The sequence below is a fragment of the Colossoma macropomum genome, unplaced genomic scaffold, assembly GCF_904425465.1.
Source record: "Colossoma macropomum unplaced genomic scaffold, Colossoma_macropomum, whole genome shotgun sequence".
NCBI classification, from domain to species: Eukaryota; Metazoa; Chordata; class Actinopteri; order Characiformes; family Serrasalmidae; genus Colossoma; species Colossoma macropomum.
In genome coordinates, this window is record NW_023494798.1 from 2,730,395 (window position 1) to 2,754,764 (window position 24,370).

The following is a 24,370-nucleotide window of genomic DNA, read 5'->3' on the forward strand; positions in this document are numbered from 1 at the left end:
AAAGATAAACATTAAGCTCCCTTCTTGTCTTCTGGCTCCACCCCTTAGTTATCACAGTCACCTGTGTGTAGTTTGTATCTCCTCCTTCTCAGGCGTCTTTAATCTTGTCTCTGTGATTATATTTTTCTGTATAATTTAATTGATGAGATGCAAAGAAATTCAGTGGTCTAATCAATTTTTGCAGACTATTTTGATGTACAGTGCCCTCTACATCCCTCATCAGCACAAATAGATCTAAAAACCGGCATAAAACAATGTCTTAGGAATCAGGAAAAGGGACTGTAACTATTTCAAGTAATAACTTTCTGTGAGGGAGCTTTTAGAGGTGGACGTCTGGTTCCTATCACCACCACTGTGAAAAGTTCTGACTCAGTAAGTTTTTGTAGAAGAGTATTTCTCACCAAACCACTCAGAACAACTTTTCTTACATCTCAACCATTTATTTATGCAGAAATCAGTGAAATACCATTATAATATGGATGAAATGATATAATGTTATATATTGTTGCTTCTCGTTATAGCAACCAATATAGTTTCCAATTCTTGGTATAACGGTAGTGGAAACAAACCATGAATCAGCTACATGTTGGAACAGGAGCAATGTTAGCTGTACTGGTGGGGACGTCCCATCTGGAGAGCATTATAAAACTAGATGTAGAAAAATGGACGGGAAGAAACAATACCACTCCGGCCTCAATGGAATTCACAGGCTTCCTTTTAGCATTCAGAACAGAGCCAAGATACCACATTCCGAGAAGAGAGAGCCAAACTGAAGAGCGTGTGGCTGATATGAGGGAGGTTCCCCTAAAGCTGCTGAAACACGCAGAGATAATCGATCTGTAGTTATGCATGAAGGGACCTATACAGCAATATCGGCTGATCCCAAATACACAGGTAGTCACATTTACATCTCACTAGGGATCCCACTGTACAGAATTCCTGAGTTGGTAACTGAAAAGGTGTTTTATTCATTTTAGTACTGGTATGAAATTTATTACCAGGAGAATCTCTAAAGAGTGTTAATCTTATAATTAGCCTTTTAGAGTTTTATCCCAATGGAGGCAAGTCCTGGGATTTTAAGTGGTTAATATTACTTTCACAGAATATTATATACAGCAGTATGCAAATTAACACGGTCAAATTAACATGCTGATTTTCTATGTGAAAAGAAGTTAGCACATCCTCTACAGGGAGCGGAGCTTCAATTCATTTTTTCCTGCAAATTTTAGAGCACAATTTTTATTTATTTGCCAGGTTTAACAGATAATATGCCTTATAACTTTTGCACAGGCCACAGTTTATGCTTTATTTTTTCCAACATGTTAAATTGAGCAAATAAACAGTAACTGTGCATTAAAATGTGCTATAAAATGGACTTATTTTATTGAAGATCAACAAAAACATGGAATTTGACCAGGGGTACGCAATGTTTTGCAAACGACCATATGGATTATGTATATATGGCAAAAACATATCACGTTACTTCAAGACATTTTACTGATATACAGTATGTATCACGATATTTCGTTTTTCTGATAAAGTTGGAACAGACAAAATATAACCTGTAGTGTCACATATAAAATACTATAATAATAATAAACCTATAACTACAATTTTTAATTTAGTAATGATTAACTGCACTAAATCCAATGAAACAGGCATAATTATGCTCAACTTATAGACTTTTAAGTACTGACGATATCCACGATATTGTCTGAAAACCAAATTATGTCATTTTTCACAATGACGATAAGATATTGGCATATTGCCCACCCCTAACAGCAGTAACTGATCATTTTACTTCATGCAGTGCAAAATAAAATATAAGATAATATAACACTCTGAAACGTCTTATGATTTTTGATTATGTCAGTGCATCAGTGGGCTGGGGAAATAATATTAACAAACAATATCATGTTTCCCCTCCCCCCTCCCACCACCCTCACCAATCATGGAGAGAAAAGGCTCAGCTAGCTCAGAGACCCTCCCTGATACCATGTTTCACTTGCAAATACATCACATTATGGAAGGAAAATCAGTTATAATTGTCAATAATCTGACTGTAATGTATTGACTGTACATACCTTGTGCACCCTGAAGCCTTCAGATCATGTTGTGAAATGTGTGGAGAAGAAAAATCCACCTACTGTGGATGGTCTGTGAGCAGCGCAGAAGAACCCAGGGCATGAAGTTCTTTTAGATGATGTCAGAAGCAGTGTGGGTAATACCCCCTGAGACTCGAGGGGTCCCATGTTGGCTGGCTACTCCAGCGCTGGCTGACTGCTCACTCGCCATAGCAGCACTGATGCTAACTTCAATGGCAGCAAAATGTTTGGTTTAACAGTTCTTTTTCTGGAAATGCTCTTTTCTAGTTTGGTAATTTGCTCTCACTATTTCACTATTCACTATTTATACCAAACTCTTGGGGAACTGGGCAAGTTTTCAGATTTACAAATACAACCCCATTTCCAAAAAAAGTTGGGACGCTGTGCAGAATGTAAATAAAAATCAAATGCAAATGATATGCAAATCATGTAAACCATATTTTTAACGGAAACACTACAAAGACATCAAACTGAGAAATTTTATTGTTTTTGGAAAAATATATGCCCATTTTGAATTTGATGCCAACAACACGTTCCAAAAAGTTGGGATGGGGGCCTGTTTACCACTGTGCTTCATCACCTCTTCTTTAACAACACTCTGTAAGTGTTTGGGAGCTGAGGAGACACTGCTGTAGCATTGAAAATGAAATGTTTTCACATTCTTGTTTGATACAGGAGTTCAGTTCGGGGTCTCTTTTGTCATATTTTTCATTTCATAATGCAGCAAATGTTACCAGTGGTGACAGGTCTGGACTGCAGGCAGGGCAGCACCCAAACTCTTTTAATATGGAGCAATGCTGTTGTAATACATACAGAATGTGGTTTGATATTGTCTTGCTGAAATAATCAAGACCTTCCCTGAAAAAGACGTCATCTGGATGGCAGCACATGTAGCCAAAACATGTATATATTACTCAGCATTAATGGCGCCTTCACAGATGTGCACGTCACCCATGCCATGTGCACTAATGTCCCCCTATACCATCATGAATACTGGCTTTTGAACTGTGCACTGATAACAAGCTGAGTGGTCTTCAGCCCGGAGGACACAGTGTCCATGATTTCCAGATTTGTTGCACCACAGGACATTTTTTCACTTCCCCTCAGTCCATTTTAAATGAGCTCAGGCCCAGAGAAGGTGGCAGCATTTCTGGATCCTGTTTATGTACAGCTTCTTCTTTGCATTTTAGAGTTTTAACTTTCATTTGTGGATGCAGCGTCGAACTGTGTTCACAGAGAGTGTTTTTCAAAAGTGTGCCCATGCAGTGATTTCCACTGGAGAATCGTGTCTGTTTTTAATGCAGTGCCGCCTTGTGGCCCAAAGATCATGGCCAGCAAATACTGGTTTTTGGCCTTGTCCCTTGCATACAGAGTTTTCTCCAGATTCTCTGAGTCTTTTAATGATATTCTGTACTGTAGATGATGAAAAGCAAAAGTTCTTTGCTATTTTATGTTGAGAAACGTTATTCTTGAATTGTTGCACTGTTTGATTGTGCAGTCTTTCACAGAGTGGTAACCCCTCCTCATCTTTACTTCTGAAAGACTCCGCCTCTCTGAGATGCTGTTTTTATACCCAATCATGTTTCCGACTTGTTGCCAGTCAACCACCAGGTGTTTCAACTTTACCAGCTTTTGTTGCCCCCATCCAAACTTTTTTAGAACATGTTACTGCCATCAAATTCAAAATGGGCATATATTTTTCAAAAAACATTGAAAGTTCTCAGTTTCAACATTTGATCTGTTGTCTTTGTACTAATTTCAGTGAAATATAGGGTTTAAATGCTTTGCACATAATTGCATTTTGTTTTTATTTACATTTGGCACAGCGTTCCAACCTTTTCAGATACGGGGTTATAGTTTTTCAGAGGTATCCCAGGCATAGTTACAGTTGCTAGGCATATGAAGGACCAACTGGGTGAACCAGTCTGCTAACCAGTGCTGCATCTCCCGTAGGAATACCAAAAACAGAAGCTCGATTGTGGGTGAAGCGGCTAAACAATGACCTTTTCCTGAATGTATATCTGAGTATCTGTTTTACTCTACACTTCTAAAAAAGATGGTTCTTCAAGGGTTCCTTATATATAACCATGAACACCAAGAGCCCTTTGCATGATTAAGGTGTTCTTTGCATCATGAAAAGGTTTTTCTGATTGATGGGGAATGTGTTGTATATGGGTTCAAGCTTGAAATCATAAAAATAGAAGAACCCCTTTTTGTGCTATATAGAACCATATACAACACATTCTCCTGCAGTCTGAAGAACCATTTCATTCAGGGTTTAGGATTCTTTGAGTGTTCTTGGTCCTAAATAGAACCATTTCCTTTCCCCCAGGACCACCTGTATTTCACACCTGAGGGTAGAGGAGGACAATTTTAGTGTCTATAATATCAAAGCAATCACCAAAACAGTTTCTATCATCCTACAAACACAGCCAGAATCAAAGGTTTGGTGTCCTAACAGACCCAGAGAACCTCATCAGCAGGCTGGACTACTGTAATGGTCTTTTAACTGGACTTCCCAAAAGACCACTAAACAGCTGCGGCTCATTCAGAGCACATTACTCCGTTCTCTCAGTCTTCACACTGGCTTTCGGTTAGTTACAGTTAAAGTGCTGCTACTAGTCTATAAATCACTCGCTTCGTTGCTTCAGCCCAGAATATTAAACCTCTTATATGTTTAGAGTATAGAAATCCAGTAGCTCTCTTAGATCCATGGATACAGGACAGCTAGTAGAGTCCAGAGCCCAAACGAAACTGCTACAACTGGAACATACTGGCAGAAGATCTTAGATGATCTACAAAAATAGGGATTTTTAAATCCAGATAAAAATGATCTTTCTTCTCAAGTGCTTCTAATTGAGTTCTAAGACGTGCCTACGGAGCCCTGCTGGTGACATCCGGTATAAATTAAAATAATTTATAGTAAGGTGTGAGAATGAAATTCTACTGCGTGGCCACGACTTAGTAAGGTGTGGGAACAAGATCGCTCCTTACTAAGGCATGGTCATGCATTAGGATCTCATTCCCACGCCTTACTAAGTCAAGGTCACGCGTTAGGATCTCATTCCCACATCTTACTAGGTCATGGCCATGCATTAGAATCACATTCCCATGCCTTATTAAGTCAAGGTCACGCGTTAGGATCTCATTCCCATGCCTTACTAGGTCATGGCCATGCATTAGGATCTCATTCCCATGCCTTACTAAGTCGTGGCCACGACTTAATTATCTTGTTCCCATGTCTTACTAGGTCATGGCCATGCCTTAGGATCGCATTCCCACGCCTTACTAAATCAAGGTCACGCATTAGGATCTCATTCCCACGCCTTACTAAGTCATGGCCACGACTTAATTATCTTGTTCCCACATCTTACTAGGTCATGGCCATGCATTAGGATCTCATTCCCACGCCTTACTAAGTCGTGGCCATGCATTATTTTTATTTATGCAGGATGTCACCAGCGGGGCTCCATACTTGCCCTTTATTCTTACAGCACTTTACCTTTAATAAGCCATTTTAAGAAGTTTCAATAACTTTATAATATTTAATGTTATTAATTATTATTATTATTATTATTATTATTATTATTATTAATATTTAAATGAAATAATGCGTTTTAAGTTTCCTTTTGTTTATGTTCTATTTATGTACTTTGTATGTCCCTTTATTTATGTTATATATTCCTTTAAGCTGCTGCACTTTGTATCTTTTTAGCTCTTTATTTTTAATTTTTATTATTTTTCACTCCTAAGCTCTCTGTCTATTTTCCTATTTGCCTTTTTGTTTGTAAAGCACACTGACCCGCCTTTCTGTATAAAACATGCTACACAAATACACTTGCTTTGCCTATTTCCTGTGATTGCTTTCCTTTTAATGCTTATCTGTGATTATTAGAAAAAAGCAATAAACTGAGCCATTCATTTTGACTGCCAGTGTCCATTACTGTGTAGAGAAGAGATCTGTGCTGTCAGAAGACATGCAAATTAACCAGCCAACACACACATGCACACACACACAGACAGAGACACATCTGGTCTTCATTTCAACACTGCGGCTCATTCAGCTGATTCAAGTGACCCCCTGCTCCTCCCTGGTGACGGATCTAATAGTGAGAGTGAGAGAGGTTTCTCAGGGACAGAGTGAGAGAGAATGAAACAGTGAAACAGGTCCAGATTTCGTAAAGCTGCCTTTATTTACTGTCTACAAAAATACTGTCTCTCTGTGTCACTGTACAAATGACCTCATTACACTGTAATATTCTGTATATAATACTGTATTGAGAGGCTCATGGGGGCGTGGCCATGCAAAGGGGCTCATGGGAGGTGCATGCTCCCTCTAAAAAGAGACATATGTTGTTAATGTCTTTGTTAGTTCAAAGACGTGTGTTTATAGTATTGTTTTGTGTTGGGGGGTGTTTTGTTTTGGGGGGTTGGTCATCGTGAGGGTGAAGCCTATAGCTAATGGTGACGTCCCCCACACGTTCAGAGCTTTGTATGTGCCTTTCTGCCCTGGTGTTTAATAAAGAGCACTTCTCGTGTTGGAAAACATGACGTTTTTGGTTAAATAAGCTAAAAACTCTTTTACTTACAGCTCTAGTCATCAGCCTGGTTTAAACTCTGAGCATGAAGCTAAACACCCACATCTCCAGCTCAGTGAAACTCAGCAGCCAAAAGGACCAAACCAATCTGCTGTCATGCTCGGTTATCCAGAGACAGTCATTTAAAAAGCTGCATATTTGTTTTGCTCAGGGAAATAAAGAATAAACAGACAGCGACTGTAGATAATTAGTTTTATTCAGTTTGTACACATCGTTCTCTTCACGGCTGAATCATTTTTCCATTGAAAAGTCAGCGCAAAGTGCTGTTGTGTTTCCATGGCAGCAGGTTTACTGGTTCTGAACATGTTATCGTCATGTTAAAGCGACGTACACTTTAGCTGGTTGTTACTAGTTAAGACACGACTTACGGACTTGTGGTGAAACCAAATTTAGCAAAAAGACAACTTTGAAACTAACTAGTCTTTGTAACTAAAGACTTATGCATAAACTTAAGTATAAACTTACGCAACCCAGTCCAGGTTTTGAGTTATTTTCTGTTCTTTTCTATGTTTAAATATTTAGCCAGGGTAATCAAGCACATCGGATCGTTTGCTATAGATGCGGTAGATCAATATTAGAAATGCCAGTGCATTTCTTTTACTCAGTGTGCATTTAAGCATGCAAGTCTTGGGTTCACTACACGACTTTTAAAGTCTAAACAGATTATAAAAGACTGGGCATCTCACATAATCTGACTGTTTTTGCATCACATACTAAATGATCAGGGAACACAAACTACTCAGCTTTTCAGCTGCTGCTGAACCGAACGCTGAGCTCACTGAATTTGCATGAATTCAAGTGTTCTCCCATTACTAGGAGATGCAAATAAACTAATGTGGAGCTGCTGCTGCTCTTTTCTCTGCCATTTTCGCTGAAACAGTCAAGACGTAGCAGGTGAACGTTTAAGTGAGGATCATGGGTTTAAAATGTGATCAGTGAGGTATTTTTAGTGTTTTAAAATGTACATAAACATAAACTTGTGCCTTAAACTTAAGTTTCACTCCAATGAAAACTCTCAGTTTTCATTGCCTGTTGCAGGAGTCCATTCAGATTGAGTCGTTGACCAGTTTACACTAGATTACGTTCAGAGTCGGGTTGAAAAAAATCAAACGTTTGTTAAACTCTGACTGGTCTGAAACGCGATCAGGAGGCCAAAAATCTGAGTCTGCGCCCCTCAAACACGACTCGATTCTCTGTCAACTCTGACTGACCCAAAAATCTGCAGACTAGAGCTGACCAGCACAGACTCAGCCAGTCTGAGAATCGGGGCTAAAATCGGAGTAGAAGTCGTGCAGTGCAACTCCGGCTTTAGCGGAGTGAATGGCAATAATTAGAGAGGAAGAAGGTAAAAGAGTTTGAAGTCCTAATAAAGTCTGAAGTTCGGGGTGGGTGCCGAATGCCCCCTCTTCCGTGCAACGCTGTTTTTTCTCACCTCCAGAGAGGTCTCAACATCAGTTACGGATCTCAGTCACCTTACAATGTTAGACACCCTGTAAACCCACATAAAAGCTTGAGGTGCGACGACTGGCAGCTTCCAACTGCTTCTTATTTCCTGTGTGGAGCTCCTGGAGCTCTTTACAACACACACACACACACACACACACACACACACACACACACATATACACACACACATATACACACCTGCCAGGAACAGCCACGCACACTTCACACACTTCATCTGGATCAAACACAACACACTGCTCTCAGGACGGGTGGGGGGGGTTCATACCCTACACATATTACCTCATGACAAACTTTATCAACGTTTATCAGGCATGTAGTGTTAACAGAGTGGAAGAAGAGAGAGAAAGAGAGAGAGAGAGAGACAGAGCGATAGAGTGACAGAGAGAAAGTGAAAAACAGCAAGAGAAACAGAAAGAGTGAGAAAGAGAGAGCGAGAGAGAAAGCGAAAAAAGGTACAGAGCGAGAAAAAGCAAGAAAGAGACCCAGCTAGAGAGAGAAAGAAATAAAGCAAAAAAGAAAGAGAAACAGAAAGAGAAAGAAACACAGAGAGACAGACAAAGAGAAAGATAGAAAGGAAGAGACAGAGAGAGAAGGAGAGCATGAGAGAGAGAAAGATTAGGAAAGACAGAGAGTCAAAGAGAAAGTGAGAGAAAAAGCAAGAAAGAGAAACAGAAAGAGAGAAAGAAAGAGAGAGAGAGAGAGAGAGGGACAGAGAGGCAGACAGAGAGAGGCAAAGAGAGAAGGAGATAGAGAGAGGAGGGGAGGTTAGGCAGTAGAGGCAAAGGTGAGTGCCAACACTAATATAGTAAAACCACATGGAAATAAATAGAGGAAAAGCCTGACCGGGATAACACAAAGAAAAGAGGGTACAAACGAGAGAGAGAGAGATAGAGAGGAGAAGGAAATCACACTTTTTACCATTAATTAACCATTTACCATTATTAAACGCACCTGCTCCCATTGACCAGTACGGATAGTAAACTGTGCATCGTTTCCTCCCTGACCAGTTTAAGCTCATCTTAATTTTGCAGCTAAAATTTGAAAAAAGACATTTTCCAAAAAAAAAAAGAAATCTGGCAATAACTGTTCTGCCACATCACACTGCACAAACCGTCCACCTGAGAGAGTGACCGCAAACGAATTTCAGTTTCTGTTTTGATTTCAACACTGTCTCAGGCAGGATAGAGAGCTAGAGGTCAGCAGCGGCCTGTGTTTAAACCTCCCACCACAGCTGAGACTCTGGAAGCCGCTATTACAGGTAATTGGGTCCTAAATCACCTTTCCCTACACTGGACAAACAAAGGCTCTGTATTGAACACAGTAACACTTTATTGTAAAGTGCTGTTAGAGACTATTCATTAATTCCTAGTGTTCTGTTTGGTGCCCTTGTTTGTCCAGTGTAGGGGACAGTGATTAGGAGACCATTTCTGTTCCCTTTAATAGTGTTCAGTAACACTACTATAGGGTATTGTTCATAAGGCTGTATGACATCTACATAAGCTTGTCATGGCAACTACATAAATGTTTATAAAGGCTTATTCCAATAGGTGTCATCTGTCATGAAGGCTACTTTAACTAACCATGATCAAAACTGACAAATGTAACCTTTATAGCGAAAGACACCAATTGGAATAAGCCAATTTTTAAATATTCAGAAATATTTATGTAGGGTTACGTCAGATGTCATAACAAGCTTTTGCAGATGTCATGCAGCCTTATGAACAGTACCCTACAGTAGTGTTACCGAACACTATTTAAGGGAACAGAAGTGGCCTCCTAATCATTGTTCCCTACGTTTGGATAATTAAGGGTACAACACAGACGACTATAATAAGAAATAATGAATGGTCTTCAACTGCTTCTCCTTACACTGGACAATTAATGGCACTATTATAGGAAAAGAAATTTAATTTGCTAAATTACACAGGTTTCCTCATTACTCTGCAACACTAGTCACATTCCATCCGTAATGCAGTGCATTCTGGGTCTATAAGAGTGCACTGGCTATTTCACAGACCACTCCAAAAAGGCAGGCTCACTATATAGTGAACAGTGCTGGATCTGGAGAATCTCAAGGGAAACAAAGTACAGAGTAAGCTAAATGCTAAAGTCAGTTCACCCCCCCTCACTCCTCTAACCTCAGACCCAGCATGTCGAGAGAGAGATGGATGATAAATTTATGCACAATAATACGCAGAACTGAGTCACGACAGAGATTAAAGCATCAGAGGCTCTGAGGGGTTCACTATACGTCCCAAATCCCCTCCAGCATGAGTAGTTGGGAAATACCGCTTGCCACAAAACTTAGCTTTTTCTGTTTGTCCTCTTTTGCTCTCTCAAACACAAAAACACTGACCTGAACTCACAACAGCCCACAAGGACATGGCAACATAAGCACTTCTTATAAAAATGCAATGCTTTATTACATTAAGTTTCTGCGTAATGCAGGGCCTATAATTCATTCTGTTAGAAATGTGGGTGATAGTTTACTGTAGGGCAGCGTTCATCAAGATCGTTAGAATTAGATTTTTAAAAAAATAAAAAATAAAATAATCCTCCTTTGCAGTAAAATAAAGCTCTGCTGGTTGTTCAACACAGTTTAACAATAAATGGTCTTAAACTCTGGAGTTAATGTAGAACTGCTGATTCACCCTTTAACCCTGAAGGTTGGCGTGTAGACTGCTGGTCACCATAGCAACGCAGACAACAATCTTGTAGCTAACGAAAAGGCAAAGAGAAAGATTTAAGACAAATATGGATAATTTGGAGACGAATGGACTTATTTGCGTTTGTAATCACTCCAGCTGGTTTCCCGATACGTTTAACTTGCAACGAGAAACTATCAAACACTAAAACGTCACAAAGCTGAAGTCAGATTCTTGTTCGAATTTCAGAAGCTGGCGAATGAGAATGAGAAGCTGATTTCAGCCTTGTAAACAGTCGAATGTTGAGAGACATTTTACAAGAAGCTTTTCTACTTCTGAGGAAAGTTTCCCACCAGAGATGTGAGAAAAGCAGCTATAGCTGAGCTAAAGCTTAAATTAGAGCAAGTAAATCTGTGTTTTCATTTATATTATATTTTTTTAACCTATACTAGTACATCAGCACATACTGAGACATATTTACAGCCAAGATGGTAAAATGGACATTAAACGTTGTGGCTCCCAAGGTGGTTTGGTTTTTGTTGAAAGGATTAAATGGTTCTTCTTAATATTTGGGTTGCGACCCCTGCCTTAGAATTAAACATGCTGTTATTGTTACTGTGTCTTTAAGACTGTTACAGCTGTATGCAAGTTTGAATGTTCCTGTTCAAATGACATGTTTGGTTGATAATCTCAGTAAAAATAAGTTCCAACACATCCTCTACAGGGAACACGTTTAAATACGGCACTTTTCTGCAGAATTTAGTGTGCGATTTCTGTTTATTTGCTGAATTTCACACGCTGGAGAAAAAAAACATGTACCATTACTTTTGCACAGGCCACGATTTATGATCCCCCCCCCCAATATGTTAAATTCAGCAGATAAGCACTAACTGTGCATTGAGATGTGCAGAGGCGTGTTCAGTGAAGAGGATCGCTTCGAAAATCAACAAAAGAGGGGCGCCAAAACTTTTGCACACAACCGTACATCTAAAGGACCTAAACATTTACCTGTTCTGATTGGCTGCCCTGTATTGTGGCTCATTTGAAAAAGCAGTCCAGGCTGAAACACACATCCACTGTTTTGAGCATTTCTACTGTATATGGCGTCGAGAAAAGCTCTGTTAATCCAATTAGTCAGTCCTGCTCTCCATTAGCCTGAATGACTCAGTTACCCCTGAATCAGATGCTCCAGGTGAGTGAGCTCATGTCTCAGACGAGTTTTGCCATAAATCTGAGGCGACTCATGTTCAGATTCACTGCTCCTCTTTATGGAGACTTTTATGTAAATGCTCCTGTGGTTTTCTGAGGCTCTGGGAAGGCCTGATTAAAGAGAACCGGCCATGCAATCTGCAGAGCTTTAATAAGTTAATGTAACACAGAGACGGACGGTCACTGCCGCTTCCCTCTGTTCTCTCTCTCCTCTCCCGTCACAATGCTAGTAAGCAGTATGTTCAGCTGTCAGAGGAGTCATTAATGCATGTGATTTAGCTTCTGTTTTGCAGGGATTGTCTAGTGTAGCCGGTTGAAATTCATAATGAGTACATAAGTGTCAACAGTTGCCTTTATATTCGCAGCTTCCAAACTGTACAAATTCATAGTACATTTCCATCACAGTGGCTAATTCACTTCATGCAGAATCAGAAATGTTATTTTTGTGTTATTTAACACTCAAGCTGTCCCTCTCACATACAGTTACAGGGCCTATATCATGGAAAAGCACATCAAAATAATTTTAATTAAAGGTATTACATTTAAATTGTAGAAGTTCCATTCAGTCCCCAGTCTTCATGGTCCATATATGGCAAATAAGCTACAAGGACAGCCTGCTTTGAATTCACTGTTGTTGTGATGTCACAAAAACCAACACATTTATATATATCCACCTATTCAGACTGCAGCAGTTTTGGCTCTGCCCACTCACAGTGAAGTTATGCAGGGTGTTTCAGCCCTTACTGCTTTTTAAATGAGGTACAATACAGGACAGCCAATCAGAGAAGAGCTCATTTACATATATCAGGCTTAATGGCACAGTAACAAAAAACAGCCCATTTAATGTTAAGGGATAAAGGGAGAATGGAAAATTAAGACATGCAGTGCACCACGTACACCTAGTACGCCTTTTCAGACACGTCACTAAAGGGGAACTCAACACTTTTTCAAAATTTCTTCCAGAGTGGTTTGGTGTGAAATGCTCTGATCTAGAGAAACGTGCTGAGTCAGAATTGCTCACAGTGGTAGTAATAGGAACCAGACATCTGAAGAGTTTAATGCCTCTAAAAGCTCCCTCACAGAAAGTTGTTTTACAATACTTTTGTGATAAAGTTTTGGCTTAAACTTCTGGTTAACCAATTTATTTTAATCCAGTCATGGCAGAGAGGTGCATGCATGGTGTCGTAAGGCGAAATAGCCCCCTAAAAGGCTTATTTTTCAGATTCTCCACTATTTTACCATCATTGACGTTACTTTTGAAAACTAAGAAGATACGTGGAGGTTACTGGGGGTTTTGGATAGTAATTAAAATGGTTATATTTGTGTTGTAGACATGGCGACCCCGGTTCCTATCACCACCACTGTAAAGACAACTGAGACTGTAACTTTCTCTACAACAAGCCATTTTTCATCAAACCACTCTGAATTACCTGTTTACATCGCAAAAAAACATTATGCATAAATTTTGAAAAATTGGTGGAATTCTCCTTCAATAGTACATCCTTGGCAGCATGCCCGAATCAGGGCACTTGCATTCCAGAGGAGCAAAGTGTAATGTAACACACTTACACACAACCATTAGCAAAACCATAAGCCATGAAATTCTGTTAAAACAGTAAAATTGTCCACTGAACTGTATATTTTCTCCATCAGTGTCTGTTCTAGCCCTTCTAACTTGGGGGGCCTCTTCACCTAAACCACACTTCTTCATCCAAATGTTAAACTTTCACACACACAGGCTCCCGAGTGGCGCAACCATCTAAGCGTTGGCCCTGTCATCAGGAGATCGCGAGTTCGATCCCTGGTGATGCTACAGCCATCCGTAGCCGGGAATCCGAGAGAGCACAACTGGCCTGGGTGGGATGGCTGCCCCTCTTCCCCCATCGCTGACTCAGCGCAGGCGTCTGTTAGCTGACGTAACAGATCTGGCGGTTGGCGTTTTCCTCCGAGCGCGTTCAGCTGTCCAGTGACGTTGCGTGAGCGGCAGTTCGAAAAGAAGCGGTGGCGCTTCACAGGTCTCGGAGGAAGCCTGTGTTAGCCTTCACCCTCCTAGCGTTGATAGCATCGTGTGATTGGGGGAGTCCTAACTAGCGGGTGGAATTGGAGACGACTAAATTGGGGAGAAAAAAAAACACAAAAAACTTTCATACACCCCTCAATTCCCCTGTCAATCGTCTGCTGTTAATCATGTACCACTAGTTCTTGTCATACTGTTGAAAAAAATTTCATCTTTAGAATTTAGCTTTTTGAGTTTTACCCCCACAAGCAGACCCCAGCATCACTGCTCAGCATCCACTCAGACCAGCGCAACACACACTAACACACCACCACCACGTCAGTGTTACTGCAGTGCTGAGAACGATCCACCACCCAAATAGTACCTGCTCTGTGGTGTACGGAAGTCTGGAGAGGCCAAGAGGTGTTGCTATCATCTTCTGGATTGTTATTTTGAGATAATGAGTTAATTATCTTGTGATCTCAAAACAAGAAATTTGTTATCTTGAGATCACAAGAAAATAACTAGTTATCTCAAGACAACAGCTTTGTTATCTTGAGATTACAAGATAAAAAACTTTTGTTATCTCGAGATAACAAACATCTAACTCATTTTTTAAGGTAACAACTTTGTTATCCTGAGATAAATAACTCGTTATCTCAAGATGACAACTTTGTTATCTTGAGATCACAAGATAAACATCTTTTTTTTATTGAAATAACAAAATATCTAACTCATTATTTCAAGACAATAACTTTGTTATCTCAAGATAAAAAGATAACTAACTCGTTATTTCAAGATAACATGTATTTGTCTTGAGATAAGTTAATTGTTCTGTTATCTCAAGATAATATCCAGAAAATTAGAACTACCTCATGGCCTCTCTGTAAGTGGGGGTCCTGAGCACTGAAGAACAGGGTAAAAGGGGGCTAACAAAGTATCAGAGAAACAGATGGACTACAGTCTGTAACTGTAGAACTACAAAGTGCACCTATATAGTAAGTGGAGCTGATAAAATGGACAATGAGTGTAAAAACAATGAAGTGCACTAATGTGAGTGACATATTAGTCAAATGATCTCTGTCTGTCCTTCTCTGTCTCTCTATTATCCTCTTTCAATCCATTTCTTCTTCTCTGTCTGTGTGTAAAGAATAAAAATACAGTCCAGCTGAGCTCACACACACACACACACACACACACACACACACACACACACACACACAGAGTAAAGAAACATCGTATGAAGCATGTGTGTTTGCTTTGGCTCCACGCGGCTCGACCTCCAGCACAGACTGAATGAAACAATGCTCGGGTCCCTTTAGGCGTCTCGTTAAAGAGCCCATATTCTACATTTTGTGTTTTTTACTCACTTTCCTCTGAAGTTCACTAATAACATTTGTGTGCTTTTATGTACTAAACCAGCTCTTACACTGCCCAAAAAAGTTCAGACAATCTTTACAGAACACAAAAATCCCTGAAGCAAACCACTCACTTTTCATCAAAACCTGCACTTTATTTTCAAATGATATTTTATTTTCAAATGTTATTCATTATGTATCTGTGTGAACAGTCACACTGTTAAGGTAAGTCAGACAGGGCTGTATAAAAAGCAGCATGTAAAAGATTTGGATTTTGTGTAATGTACAAAGAATTAACTCATTTTCTTCACAATAATTCAGATTCACTACAAGGAGGTGCTGTAAACCCTTAACTTGAGCTTCTGTGCATCACAGAGCTCATCTACTTTCAGTTTGTAATTAAAATGAAGTACTGGGCAGGAATCGGTATCCAAGTTAAGATACTATACGAAGCCCATTACTGTCACTTAAAACAACGTCACAACAAAATCCAGCACCTTATTATTAGTTTTTCAGTGATACTAAGTCATTATTTTTGAGACACTATATCATTTTTAAGGTGCTAAGTCATTATTTTGAGATGCTTTATGTATATATGTATAAACGATGAGATAACATCTTAAAATAATAACTTAGAATCTCAAAATAATGAGAAAGTTTCAAAATAATGACTTCGTATCTCAAGATTATTAGAAAGCATCTCAAAATGAGAGAGTCTCAAAATAATGACTTAGTATCTCAAAATAATGACTTAGTATCTCAAAATTATGAGAAAGTCATCTCAAAATGAGAGTCTCAAAATAATGACTTAGTATGTCAAAATAATGACAGTGTCTCAAAATTATGAGAAAACATCTTAAAATGAGATAGAATCTCAAAATAATGACTATAGTACTCTACAGCTATCTCTGTGAAAACTCAAAATGAGACAGCATCTCAAAAGAATGAGAAAATCTCATATTTTACAAATACAAATCTCAAAGTTTTGGGGTTAGCCTTAGCCAAACATGGACACCAGACCTTGCTTGTTTCCTCTCGTATCACCTGAAGAGCTCCCTGACTCTGTCAGTTGCACTGGACAATGTTGAAGCCTCGCACCTTTGTCCGACTGCCCGTCCAACAATCAGTGGATTGAATGATTGTAATATTTTCAGAATCTCAGCAGTGTCTGACGGTCAGAGGCTTGAGTCTACAGGCCGCACATACAAGACAAATGACTTGAGATATTCAAGCTGAGGCTGGCTTCTTATTCAAAGAATTCCATTCCACCTTAAATGGTGCAGCAGTTACATTCAGAAGCCAGCCCAGGCTGCAGAATGTAACTGCTGCAGCATTTAAGGTGGACTGGAAATTTAAAAAAAAAGTGTAAGAATGGGATATTTATGTAGATTTATGTATATACTGCTCAGATCTGATTCTACTATTGTGCAAAATAAAAGTATCTCAGATTTGGTTGTTAAAAATGGTTCTTATTAAAAATTATAGCAACGGTTGCTACAAAAGAAGGCACATCAATGTCCCCCCCTCTCTTTATCATTCAGAATTAAACAGGCTGTTTTTGTTTTGTGCATTTAAGATACACATCACTGCAGTCAGACCAAAACCTCACATCTCCAAAATAGAAACTTTACAGGAGAAGGAAAAAACCCACTTTACTTTTAATGTAAGTCAATGGAACCAGACCTTTTGTCCAAGTAATTTTGGATCATTTCTTTTGGTCCATTTATCATGAAATTTACATACATTGTAAATGGCAACAAGTATTTTCAAATTATACCAAAAACTGAAAAATGACAAAAATGGAGTTATGCGGTTTCGTTCCAATAGCAGCGAAATAAAGGACCTCCGTTCTGACTAGCTGACACCCTTCACTGCTATAAATGCTGTAGATCATATGTAGATGCAGCATCACAACCATGATTAGTCCCAAATGGGCTTAGACTGAACAATATCTTCTGAAACTTCAGTGTTTTAATCAAAAAGCGAGGAAAATTCGTTTTTCCACAATATGAGCGTATTAATACAAAACCACCAGCTCACAGCTGATTATCTGAGTTCAGACAAAGAGCTTCGAGCTGGGCCTGTGATGTTGGTGGGAAATATTGGTGGGTTTGAGGCTGGCAGCCCCGACCTGCACTTTAAAACGTTCTGGTCATGCTGATTCTCATGCAATAGTAATTGGAATCAGAATCAAGAGGCTTGAAGGGAAGGCATGGAAGTCTACTGTTTGGGATGTAGCGGGAGAGAGAGAGGGAAAGAAAAAGAACCCAAGCCAGAAAAACGCCACAATCCCTCTTCCTCTGAATCCAGCCGGACTGAACGAGACACGAACAGTGTTGCGGAGTTAAGCTGGACAGTAAGCAGACGCTTCCCTCCGTCTGACTCCCAGCACTTGTTTAATGTAGCACTTGGACTGGAGCAGAGATGGAGGTCTGATAGCGCTGGTGAAGGAAACGCTGGTCTGCTCTTGCTCTGGGAATGACTCTCTGGGCTTCGTCAGAGCGGGTCTGTCTGGATACTCCAGGAAAGTGCTGGAGGTATCAAAGGCTGAACGTGTTCCAGCAAACCTCAATACATGAACTTGACCTTCATACACGAGGCCTTGTACACTTAAGATATGATTAGAGAGGTAATCCAGAAACCGAGACCAGGAGGGGTGGGATAAGGATGAAGCGCCTCTTTGAGGGCTACACCTCATCTGCTGGATTCATGAGTGTGCCCCTCACCCTCTTTCTACTTTATTAAGATCATTAAAGTCAAATTTAGGAGATAAGTGTACACAAAATACTGCAACAGTGCTGGGTAAAGGTCAGCAACCACACTTCATTCATTTACTTTCCAGTCAAAACAGTCGTTAAGTACAAATTATTAATATTTCTCTCAATCACACAATACCACCAGCGCCAGGAGCAAAACCTCGTCTTACCTGAGACACGTGCTGGTCTGGCCTCCAGCTCTGGTACACGGATACTCCACTGTTAGAATCTTATTATCTGGACACTCTTCACTGCCAGAAACACAAACAAAAATACCATAATTAACAACAGATTCTCAGCATCTCATATAATAACACTTCATACAATTATCTAACTTCACATGACGGCTAAGTTATACAGTCCAGGCTAACAGAGACAAGGGAAAGGGAAAGAGGGAGAGAGAGAGAGAGAGAGAGAGAGAGAGAGAGAGAGAGAGAGAGAGAGAGCGAGAGAGAGAGAGAGAGAGAGAGGAAGGAAGAGAGAGAGAGAGAGAGAGAGAGAGAGAGAGAGAGAGAGAGAGAGAGAAAGGAAGAGAGAACAAAAGAGAGGAGAGAGAGAGAGAGGGATATTATATATTATATATTATACATTATTATATAGGATATACATTATTGTACATTATTATAGGGAGAGAAAGAGAGAGAGAGAGGGAGGGATATTATATATTATATATTATACATTATTATATAGGATATACATTATTGTACATTATTATAGGGAGAGAAAGAGAGAGAGAGAGGGAGGGAGAGAGAGAGAAAAGAGAGGGAGAGTGGAAGGGAGAGAGAGAGAGAGAGAGAGAGAGAGAGAGAGAGAGAGAGAGAGAGAGAGAGATAGGGAGGGAGAGACTTTTTGACTTTTAACCCCCTTTTATTGAAGCATTAATAATTAAAGAATGTTACATCCTAATAGTTATATTAATAATAATGAGGATCCCCAAAGAAAATCCACCCATCCACAAAGATTCACCAAATGATATCACCCCCAGATCACTGACAGATACAACACTTTCACCAGCTCACCACTTTTCCTCAAAACAGGAAATGTTCTGAGTGCTTTGGTAAAAGACAAACTCAACTCTAATGCGCGATTCCACCAGAGCTCGGAACAGTTTCAGAACATCCACCTCCTGCCCTTCAGACACCGACCTGAAGGACTTCCACACTGATAACTTCGCTTGTCCCACTAAAAAATTAGCCAAGGTACATTTATAACGCTGAGCTTTGGAGTATTTACAGCCAAAGATAAACAGAGTCCGGGTGAACAGAAACCCCAGCCCTCTGAGCGCCCTGTCCAGGAGCTCGAGCAGAGGAACCAGTCCTCTGAGCGCCCTGTCCAGGAGCTCAAACAGAGCAACCAGCCCTCTGAGCGCCCTGTCCAGGAGCTCAAACAGAGCAACCAGCCCTCTGAGCGCCCTGTCCAGGAGCTCAAACAGGATCAGCCCTCTGAGCGCCCTGTCCAGGAGTTTGAACAGAGGAATCAGTCTTTGACAGTCGGAAAACGCATGAAAAACAGTATCTGGGTTATTACAGAAAATGTAAAATGGTTGAACAGCCGGGTTAAATTTTGACACAAACCCATTTGTGGGTACAGCACAGTGAAGGATCCTCCACTGGAGGTCTCCTGACCGTTTGGGCAAGGGGCTTTTGTACAAGAGCCTCCATGAAGGCCGCAGACCCTCAGGGACAGAGAGATGGGCTCTCCATTTGGAGTCACATCTCTCCTTCAGCTCATGAAAGTGCAAGTATTTAACACAGCTCAGGTACAGAGCCTTCTTATCAGCTGTTGAGAAAGACAACTTTTGTAACCCACTCAGAGAGAGAAGTTGCCCCTCAGTAATCCCAGGTTCGGAAACAGAGGGGCTGACAAATAACTCTGGAAATAGCATTTCGGCCAATCCACCAGCCAGAGCACCAGCCACAAAAGCCTTCAGAGGTGGAGGGAGAGAGAGAGAGAAAAAGTATATATATATATATATATATATATATATAGAGAGAGAGAGAGAGAGAGAGAGAAAGAGCAGATAAATGTCACATTGATCCTGAGCTGGTCTGAGTTCAGGCTGTGGAGATTAGCAGCTGCTGAGAGATTGAAACGGTCAGAGCAGGAAGAAGCTTCAGGGCTAATTAGTGAAGAGGTCAAAGAGCACAAAGAGCACAGACCCACTGATCTGCTTTACTGTGAAAGATCTAAATCACATCGAACGAAGGATTTCAGTCAAGGATTCACCTTCCTAATGCAACGCAACCCAGTTTCACTGCGACACAGAGATGCTCACTATCCCTGTTTCAGCATCAGCCACACTTCAGCATTAACTCCGTCTGACAACTTTGATTTTTCAAAATGTCTGGTTGATATGAAGTCATTCAGATTGGTGGGTTGTGAAACGGTTCATTTGTGGAGAAGCATACTGACAGATTTCTTTACAGTGGTGGTGATAGGAACCAGACGTCCTGATGTCCACAATGCAAATTTAGCCAGTTTACTTACTATCCAAAGTCACCAGTGAGCCTACACATATTTATATTTATGTACTGCTGATGGTAAAATAGTGGTCATAATAAGTTTAATAAGTTTTATAAGTTTAATGACTCCCTTCTTGTATTATTCCACCATAAAGTGATTAATATAAATTGATTACCTTTTAGACCAAAATATCTTAGATCAGAAGTGTCACCACAAAACTGCTGTAAAACAATGTCTCAGGCCTCAGGCAGTGGATTCATAACCATTCATTTAATAACTTTCCGTGAGGGAGCCTTTAGGGGCATTAAACTCTTCAGACGTCTGGTTCCCATCACCACCACTGTAAACAATTTTGACTCGGTAAGTTTCTCTGGAATGAAGCATTTTACGCCAAACCACTCTGAATGATCATGTTGACATGTTAACAAAGTAATTAAGCAGAAAATTTGAGGAGGGCAACCCCATTAATTTTTTTCAGTTGAATTGTTAAGATACAAACAAAGTCATTCAGAGTGGTCACGCTTCATTTGACTGAAGCTGTTGTTCACAGTGGTGGTGATAGGAACCAGATGTCTAAGACATTGTTTTGCAACGGTTTTAAGGAGCTTTTGGCCTAAAATGTGTTCAATCACAGGACTGAATTTATTAGAGACAAAACTCACATTTTAACCACATGAAAATGTTCATCACATTTGTGCTCGGGCAAACGTGCGCGCCACATGGAAGGATATTTATAGTGAGTCTTAAAGGGGAATTCCACCGCTTTTTCAAAATTGCTGAATAATTTAACTGAGATGGAACCAAAGTCGTTCAGAGGGGTTTGATGTGAAATGCTTCATTCCAGGGAAACTTAATGAGTCTGATTTTCTGAGGTTTTGATGCCTACAGTGCAAATATAGCCATTTTATTCATTTACTATCCAAAACCACCACTGAACCTACATTCAGCTACATTACCTACATCATAACCTGGGGACTATGTTGCCTCACAACGCCCTGCATGTCCCTCTCCACCATGAATGGATTAAAATAAATGGACTAAAATACATTTGAATTTTTGTATATTTTATCATTGTAATACATTTCTGTGAGGGAGCTTTTAGAGGTGGACGTCTGGTTCCTATCACAACCATTGTGAACAGAGGTTACACTGTAAATACAGCCAATTTATTACTACAATCCAAGACCACCAGTTAGCCTACACCACATTACCTATATTATAACCTACTTCTGATTTTTTTTTTATTTATATTCAGTGTTTATGATAGTAAAACAGTGATAAATCTCAAAATAATATATTTATTTTGGGGGCTATTTTGCCTCACCCTGCCCTGCATGCCCTGCCTGTAAATTCCACTGTAGGCCAAAAGCTCCTCAAAGCTTCTGCAAAACAATGTAACACAAATCAGGCAGCACATTAATAATCACTTCATGTAATAACTTTCTGTGAGGGAGTTATCAGAGGCATTAAACTCCTCAGACGTCTGGTTCCCATCACCACCACTGTAACCAGCTAAAGAAGAGCATTTAACATCAAACCACTCTGAATGACTTTGTTCACATCTCAGCATTTGTATTATGTGGACAACTTCAAAAAATGGATGGAATTTCCCTTTAAGGTCAATATCTCTCAGAGGTTTAAGCCTCTAACGTCAAAGTGTTAGTCATGCAGAACTGAGAGTCCGTTCCCACGACTTGGGCAGCAGATTAGCAGAGGAGAAATACCACAAATATAAAACCTTCCTCTTATAAAAGTCTCGTTACTCTGATAAGGAGAATAAAACGACACAGAAGGTTAACAAACTTGAGTATCAGAACTCCTCTACAGAACCGCAGGGGAACGTCTTAGCACACCCAGCACCTATCAGCCCTTATTCTGCTCTTATCTCGGACTAAAATGAAAAGCCTAAAGGGGAATTCCACCAATTTTACAAAATTTCTGAATAGTCTAGTCACTGAGATGTAAACAAACTCATTCAGAGTGGTTTGGGGTGAAATGGAAGATTGTAAAGACTCATTTCTCTACAGTGGTGGTGATAGGAACCAGGGGTCGCCAGGACAACACAAATATAGCCATTTTATTTACTATCCAAAACCACCAGAGAACCTCCACGTGTCTTCTGAGCTTTTGATGTTGATGATGGTACTATAGTCATAAATCTGGAAATTATGTTTTCTTTGGGGACTATTTTGCCATATAACACCCTGTATGTTCCGTCTCCACTATGAACGGATTCAAATAAATAAATATTTAAGCCAAATTTTAATCATAAAAGAATGTGTCAGTCATCAGGCAGTGCATTCATAACCATATCATGCAAGAACTTTCATTGAGGTGGCTTTTAAAGGTGGACGTCTGGTTCCTATCACCAGCACTGTGAACACAGCATTTCACACCAATCCACTCTGAATGACTTTAAATCTCAGCTATTTATTTCTATAGAAATTTTGGAAAGTCGGTGGAGTCGCCCTTTAAGCTAATAAGCGATATAGGAGAGCAACAGCAGGTTTAATCAGACTCTCTCTCGGCTCTTACCTGTCGCCGCTGGAGAAGCACGTGCGAAGCAAAAACACGCCGGAGAAGAGGAGACAGTGCGCGAGAGACGCGCGAGCAAACCGGGACATGACGCTCGAGCGCGCGAGCGTTTACAGTCAGAGCGGGAAAAGGAAAAAACGCGAAGAAGATGAGGATTAATTGGAGATTAATTGAACGTTAATTAGACATTAATTAGATCGTTTAGAGATGGAGCCCGAGCGCTGGGTGTCCGCGTGCTGGAGCTCCCGCTGAAGTTTTGCTGAAACTCCGCATCCCGGCAGCTGATCAGGACGCAGTGACGTCACCGAGCGCGCTGCAACGGCACACGGCTGCCGCTGGAGGCGCTAATGAGATAAAGCCATTTAATACAGTCGGATCCTGTTTCAGCCCAGACATCAAATCACCCCAAGAGGGAAGTTCTCAGACACGGGCTGGGAAAGAACCGGACTACTTACAGGTTCTGCATCCCCAACAAGCCTAAAGAGACACATTTCAGCATTTTTAATAAAGTATATCTGTAATTCTCTCTGGTCAAAACTGACAGGAGGGGAGTGAATCAGAGCTCCGCTTGTTTTCTGATTGGATCTTCGTCTCTTTTCTGCTCTCAGCTCCGTCCACTCTTAAAAGATGGTTCTTTACGAGTTCTTTAGTAAAGAAAATGGTTCTATGTGGAACCATGAACACTCACAGAACTCTTTGTGTGATTAAAGGGTTCTTTGCATTGTTAAAGGGTTCTTCAGACTGATGGAGAATGTGCTGTAGAAGGTTCTATATAGAACCGTTTTGAATATTTTTCTGTATAGCATTAAAAATGGTTCTTCTATTATTATGATGTCAAGCTTGTAACAAAAGAAGAACCTTTTTGGTGCCTTTTTGGTGGAGAATGTGCTGTAGATGGATCTATAGATAGAAACTATTTGAAAAGGGTTCTAGATAGCACCAAAAAGCGTCCTTCTTTTGTTACAGTCTTGACAGGAAAGAGACATTGTAATAACAGAAGGACTTTCTATGGTGCTATAAAGAAAAATATCCAAACATGTTCTATATAGAACCATCCACAGCACATTCTCCAGAACCCTTTCACGATGCAAAGAACCCTTTAATCATGCAATGGGTTCTCTGAGTGTTCATGATTCTTCATAGAACTATTTTCCTTACTAAAGAAACTTTGAAGAACCATCTTTTTTCAGTGTGTGTGAAAAACCTTTTTTGTTCCTGCTATTTAATTCTGTTTGCTA

At 40.1% G+C, this 24,370-nt stretch overlaps 1 protein-coding gene across 1 annotated transcript in view; it reads right to left on the bottom strand.

The window, feature by feature from the left end:
* Positions 1-23,362, bottom strand: part of LOC118818421 (collagen and calcium-binding EGF domain-containing protein 1-like) — a 51,148-nt gene extending 27,786 nt beyond the window's left edge. Inside the window, exons 1-2 of the mRNA XM_036585675.1 lie at positions 23,133-23,362; positions 18,305-18,385 (exon numbers count right to left, since the gene is read on the bottom strand). Coding sequence (XP_036441568.1) covers positions 18,305-18,385; positions 23,133-23,221 — 170 coding nt within the window. The 5' untranslated portion in view covers positions 23,222-23,362. The remainder of the gene's footprint in view (positions 1-18,304; positions 18,386-23,132) is intronic.
* Between the last annotated feature and the right edge of the window lie 1,008 nt (positions 23,363-24,370).